This window comes from Lolium perenne, chromosome 5 (assembly GCF_019359855.2).
Source record: "Lolium perenne isolate Kyuss_39 chromosome 5, Kyuss_2.0, whole genome shotgun sequence".
In the NCBI taxonomy this organism is placed as follows: domain Eukaryota; kingdom Viridiplantae; phylum Streptophyta; class Magnoliopsida; order Poales; family Poaceae; genus Lolium; species Lolium perenne.
Window position 1 is genome coordinate 266013029 of NC_067248.2, and position 6568 is coordinate 266019596.

Consider the following 6568-nt stretch of genomic DNA (forward strand, 5'->3'; position numbering starts at 1 on the left):
GCCTGTGAGAAGTTGCTTAACCAGGATGTAGCTTCTTGTAGTTTCCTTGTCCTTTCACCTCTTTCTTTCTTTCTTTCTTTCTTTCTTTCTTTCTTTCTTTCTTTCTTTCTTTCTTTCTTTCTTTTACTCTTTGAGCTGAGCTCAAAACCTTGGATCTGTAGACTGTATTCTGGTTGCATTTTAATGGAACCAGGGGCTGGCCTCTATATTTCTAAAAAAAAGTGTCGGCACTTTTACTGAAGTGAATGTAGCACTTTGTTTTCTGCCTCTAAATGTGATCGCTGTCACTTTCTATACAATTAGTGGCAGTTTTAGGTGCCCAAGATACCGCTGGCCCAATTAATTCTTGGGAAGCTTCATCTCGACGGCGTCCTCCACCGCGTCGCAAGAGCCCACCGGTGCCCAGTTTGAAGGAGAGTTCATTGTGTCAAATGTAATCTGACAAGGTTCGCTAGAGCCGGACTTGTGTTGCGCCGGAGCAAGGTTTGTTGTTGTCCAAGACGCTGACTGCGCCGGCGGGAGCTTCCCTGCATTCGGTGGGATTGCTTGGATAATTGAAGAATCATTCGACATGGGACGGTCAAAGAAGTTCCTCCTTTTTTACTAGTACTAGTAGTAGTTTTCTCTACATGGTTTGCTATGTGACGCGTTCTGTACTGACACAATACTAGAAAATGTGGGATACGTCCCAATATACAATGATCGAATGCCAAGATGCACGGATCACCTGCAGTGATAACGAGCTATAGGTTGCTCCTGTCTAAATGATTTTTCGAAACGCAATCATTATATCCTCTAAACACAGTTATTATTTTTTGACAACTTTATCATAGGAGAAGCCCCTACAGTGTAATTTTATAAATAATAAACGAACAATTCACACAGAAGTTTACATCAAGGTGGAAAGAAATGAACGAGAAACAACATGGATCAACTAAAGATATCAAGCAACCAGTCAATAAGGGGTTGATGTCTAGCGCTGTCCAACACTGAGAGGCAAAATCACACTCAAAGAAAAGACGACTAAACACAGTTATTATTGGAGGGTACAATGTTAGACGAGTCAGTTTATCCACCACACCACAATGAATACGTCCAAGCATGTGACAACAACACCAACTATATGTATAACTCAGAAAGGTATTTAAGTTATGACAACTTTATTAAAACTTGTACAATATATTCTCAAACTATAGCACCGGGTCCACCATAGAAAATATGCATACCATTGTGATCGACTTTATAACCGTCCACTGTATATTTGTATTTGTCACTAGTCTGAGGAAAGGCTTTTTTATCATTTGGAGTAACAAGCTTGTTGTCATTATCTACAACTTGGATATATCCTATGCAAGCAGCTTTTCCAAATCCTTCGCGAGCAAAATGACCACTGCCCATTTGTGGCGAGTCTGATGAGGCCGTAGGACCACGAACTACTCCACCCCAGAATGCAAAGTTACCTTTGTCCTTCATGAAATGGAAAATTTGCCTGGGCCAATATCCAATAGGTGTATTACCATGCGCCGTCACCCACCAATTTTTTGTCATTGGGTCCTAATTATATCATGGTTTCACGGTAAAGATTTCACCATAGTTGAAGTCAATAGATATAATAGCATGATCAAATTAGCCTTATCATTGTACACATATAATAATAAAAACGATAAGAGGGATATATTTGGTAGTCTTGTCCCTATGCTAAAATAGTTGACACGATGAAAGGTTTTTTAATGATACTGAGTTATTGAATGGTCTTGTCACTAACATGATTTGCTTACGTAATTACTTTAGGTTAGAAAATTTGTATGAATAGATCATTTGTGTATTTGATAGGATAAAATACGAGTAATAGAAGAAATATTGACATGATGTTACCTTGAAAATCATTACATCTATTTCATATTGTTGTCCGTTATAAATGGAAACTGGACGTATTCTTCCCCCGAGGCCAATGTTTGGGTTCACTTGTACAAATGCGGGACACTGGAGATCCACACAAGACTTGTTTACCAGGCCATCATCCTTTGAAAAATGTGGCCCAATATCAGTACGAAACTATATCATTGTAAATCACTAATCAGTCAAACATAGGCATCCAAATAATAAAATAGTTATGCATTACCCAATAAACATGAAACCTAGCAAAGCTATCACCACTGTATCTTGGAGATACAAAAGAACCAGCACCTATCCCATCTGCACGACCAACTTTTTGCCTCCCGTTAATTTGCACCCATGATGAGGTAAGATCCTTGCTGTTTTTCGTCAACTTCGGCTCATAGACAATTATTCTAGCCCGTGTCCCATACAACACATCCAAATACATGATTCCTGCCTCCTACAAGCCAAAAATAATAATCACACTTTTACATCAATAATACTAAAACTTACACAAACACTTCAAATAATCAATATGGAACTATATATGTCGAACAAATAAATTGTATTTCCTTCTACACTAGTGGCAACAAGAATCTGAAAGTTTAAAATTTAAGTCCATTATTGTTTACAAATTAGTTATTTGGTTACTTATTTTGATTATCCTAGACCATATATTCCATCTAAATCGTTAACTTAATGGGTAATCTCCTAAAATTTAGGTATATAATTAGTATTTTCACTCGCCGTGTTGGTGGCATCTATGATTTACACTTTCTATGCATTAAACAAATCCAAGGAAATGTGTATATTATAACCTTGCATGATAACTAGACCACACCAAGCACAAATTTCAATCATTCGTAAAAGAAGTTACCTCTTGTTGTTCATCGTGGCTAATAATTTCGTCAATAGTTTGTACTTCCACGTGGTCCGTTCTTTTGTTACGTAGTATTGGGATCGTGCCTATAGGGCACTCAACGATAGGCAACTCTGCTCGTGGGATGTCGTACATCCCGGGATATTCGGTATACACACTTGATGGGAAAGAACTTGGTTCCATCTAATTAATGGAAAATAAATCAATACTACATGATAAAATATTTTGAAAGCATTTAAATATATCTACCAAACGAGTGGAACTTTACATTTTCATTATATGATGCCCATATAGAAAGATAATAGGTTTCATATCTAGTGTTAAATCAAAATATAATGAGCATAGATAGTAATTCATGAATACTTCGGCTGTACCAATAGCTAATTTGTGAAGCATAAGTATACAAACCAAAGTTCAATAAGTGGCTACCGTTATTGCATATGGTCCTTGTACAACTATAGATAATATAATTGAGATATATTACAATACATTTATGGATTCCTCAGACATAAGTGTTGCCATCTGATTTAGCCCCTACATGAAATTAATGATATCTTTATAATAAAAACTTGCCTGAATTTTATGGTCTTTCAGCGTTGGATGGTTAAAGGCTGGTTGTAGATCTACATCAACGCAATCATAGACATCTCCACCTTCAACCTAGCTATTTTGGTATCTCCTTAGCCTGATAGCTACCAAACATGAAGATTTATATATCAAGTAGTATGAAAACAGGTACATACTAGAATAGTCTTATTGACTTGTTGATTCATGGGGATCCCGGTAGCTTTTCCCCCTCGTTGTATACACTTAACTTCTTTTCCTCTCAAAGCTAGAATAAGATACACGAGGAGAATAGTAACTCTAATAGATGGTTTTTTTATCATGGTGCAGATATGAAATGGTCCATCGCATATTGTGGATACCCTCATATTTATAGGGTCACCAACATATCATGAAATAAATGGTTTTCATTTAAGAAAAGATACTCAACTGCAATAATATGTGAAAGTTGTAATCTACCAAATATATCACATTAATTTCATAAGATATGATAATTATACATTTAGAGGTGTCAATTTATTTATACATTTAGTGGTTCTTTTTATTTTCACATTTCTAGGCATTAATACGAACAAATATTTCAAATATGTAAGCATGGAATATCTTCACAATTAATGTTTTAGCTATATGGGATCAACACGTGGCTGCATGCTTAAGGACAGAACGGTCATAGCTAGTGTAGTTGCATGTTTGTATTTCCTTTGCGTGTACGTGCCATGGGTACGGTGCACTGCCGCGTGTGTGCATGTGTGAGTTCATGTCCGGGTCGTGCCCTAAGCCATTAAGCACCCAACCACTTCTAGCGCAACGTAGGATGGCACGTTGGTAGGTGCTAGGCATGTCGTGAGTTTACTATCAGTAGTTGATCCTCATTGCATGTAGCTTGATATAAAAGTAATGCAAAAACAGAAAAGCCGCATGAAGTGTACGTGGCACAAAAATACTCTAGTGCCCAATCTTCAGAGTTTGGTGTTTTTAGGTTAGCTGCTGCTGTGTTGAGGTGTTTTAAATATTATTGTAATTAGTTGCAAGAAAGTAAGCAAAGCAATAAGTAATAAGCATAGTGAGAAATAGATTGAAACTCAATAAGACAAAGTGTTCTCGGGGATTATTGGATCCATCTCTAGCATTAGGGTAATCATGATAAACTATGCTTTTAATCATGTTGTGTGTGGTGAGAGCTCCATAACAAGATGCGCCCAAAAAATCATCGGTCATCCCATCTCTAAATAACAACTGCGACTAGCCTTCTGCAAACCACATGTTGACCATCGCAATTAAGGGTTTTCACATGGTTATAGATATGAGCTTGATGAGTCTCCTTTTATCCCCTTCTTCCATGTGCTAAAGTGCCGACACAGTAATATCACTTCTCGTCGTACACTTTACCACACTTCAAAGGGTAGTTCCCTCTCTAGACCCTAAGACAAATATTACATGGTGCACAACATATAATATCAAGAGAGAGAACTAACACACATTAATACATTAAAATCATAGATCATCTTTGATTCATCTCATATTCATGCTAGGGTTTCTCCATCTCCCCAAGAACAAAAGGAACTACTCACACATGGAAACAATCAAGAACATCATTATATTCTTATGGATGGAAGGAAAGTAATGGTATGAATTCGAAAACAAATTCACAATAGCAATCGAGATCACAACTATGGTTGAACGAGAATGGGAATCGGTGATGGTGATGGAGATGGAGATGCAGCGGTTGATGATGAAGGGGATGATGCCTTGTCGTCCGATGATCCGTGTAGCAGCCCGGATAATGTCTTCTCCAAAGTTCCTCATTCAGATATATCCTAGATGTGGTGTTTATGTGTTTCCCGAGGCGGTGTGTCTCCGATCCCTCTCTCGTCTGCGCGAGATGAAAGTAAGGATGGCAATGGGCAGGGTATGGGCAGGGTAGAGCAATACCATACCCATACCCGTATAATCAATGGGTACAAACTTCTACCCATACACGTACCCATGGGTATGAAACTTTACCCATACCCATACCCGGCGGGTACCCATACCCATTGGGTACCCGGTGGGTAGGTTAAATTGTACACAAGTCAATCACAATTTTACATTTATCGATAACAAATTCGATTAAAAAAATTAATTATCTCAACTCAATAACAGGTAGTTGAGTACATAACAATTAACATAATATAAAAATAACATTCTTATATTCTAACTCATAAGTCAACAAAAATAGACGCGTCACGTATGAATTTGACAATAAATGGGCAGGGTATGGGTATACCCACGGGTACGAGGCTATACCTGTGCCCCGCCCATAACTTAACGGGCAGGGTATGGGTACTACCCATGGGCATAAAAGTGTACCCATACCCTGCCCATGCGGGTACGGTATCCGCGGGTACCCGTACCCGTGGGTAAAATTGCCATCCTTAGATGAAAGTATTTGACGAGACGGTGCTCCTGGCGCTGCTGATGACGTTGGGACTCCAAGAGTAAAGAGTTATCGCTCACTCTCTTCTTCTAGCAATCCTACAAAATAAAATAAAGCCTTGTGTCCCCAACTCCACCGTGTGGTTGTCAAGCACAAGGTTTCGTATTAGAAATAGTAAAATAAAGTAGTAATAAAAGTAAAGTAAACTAGACAAATAAAGTAAACTAAGTAAAAGCAGTAAAAGGTTGATTGTTTTGGGGTTTTGTGTGTGAATAAGATAACTAAATATTTTTGTATTTTCAGATTAAAATAGTGATGCAAATAGAAAGTAAGATAAATGCAATAGAAATGTGTTTATTATGATTAAAATTGGACCGGGGTTTATGGGTTCACTTGACTATTACATCTTTTAAGTTGTAGTGGATACTAGAAATTCATCAATGAGATATAAAGAATATAACTTCAATATGTGTAAGATACACATTCATATGGGCATCACATTCTAACATAGAGATGATGCAACACATTCTCTTATACTTCACAAGAAAGGAAAAACTTCATGCAATCTTGTATTAAGAACTAACAGAGTATATCCATAAGTACTTTAACATGATGTTTGAATATCAAATATGCTACCTTGCACAAACAAGATCATCACTTTTGTCACGTGACGAACATAACACATGCATTCACATTATCCCTAGTGAGGTAGCAAAAGTAAAGGGCAAAACCATAATAGATCATGAATTTGTTGTCACTATCAAATCACTAAAACCATGCTACTCCATCTAATACACACATCACCCGCCACATGTTCTTGCATACAAGTT

The 6568-nt window shown here is 37.5% G+C and overlaps 1 protein-coding gene across 1 annotated transcript; it reads right to left on the reverse strand.

The window, feature by feature from the left end:
• Positions 1 to 1185: 1185 nt before the first annotated feature.
• LOC127298425 (protein neprosin-like) lies at positions 1186 to 3645 on the reverse strand. Its single transcript, XM_051328276.1, has 6 exons — positions 3502 to 3645; positions 3332 to 3418; positions 2756 to 2941; positions 2123 to 2338; positions 1876 to 2022; positions 1186 to 1554 (listed from the first exon to the last, which is right to left on the reverse strand). Exons 1-6 carry the CDS (start codon positions 3643 to 3645, stop codon positions 1186 to 1188), a joined length of 1149 nt encoding a protein of 382 aa, XP_051184236.1.
• Between the last annotated feature and the right edge of the window lie 2923 nt (positions 3646 to 6568).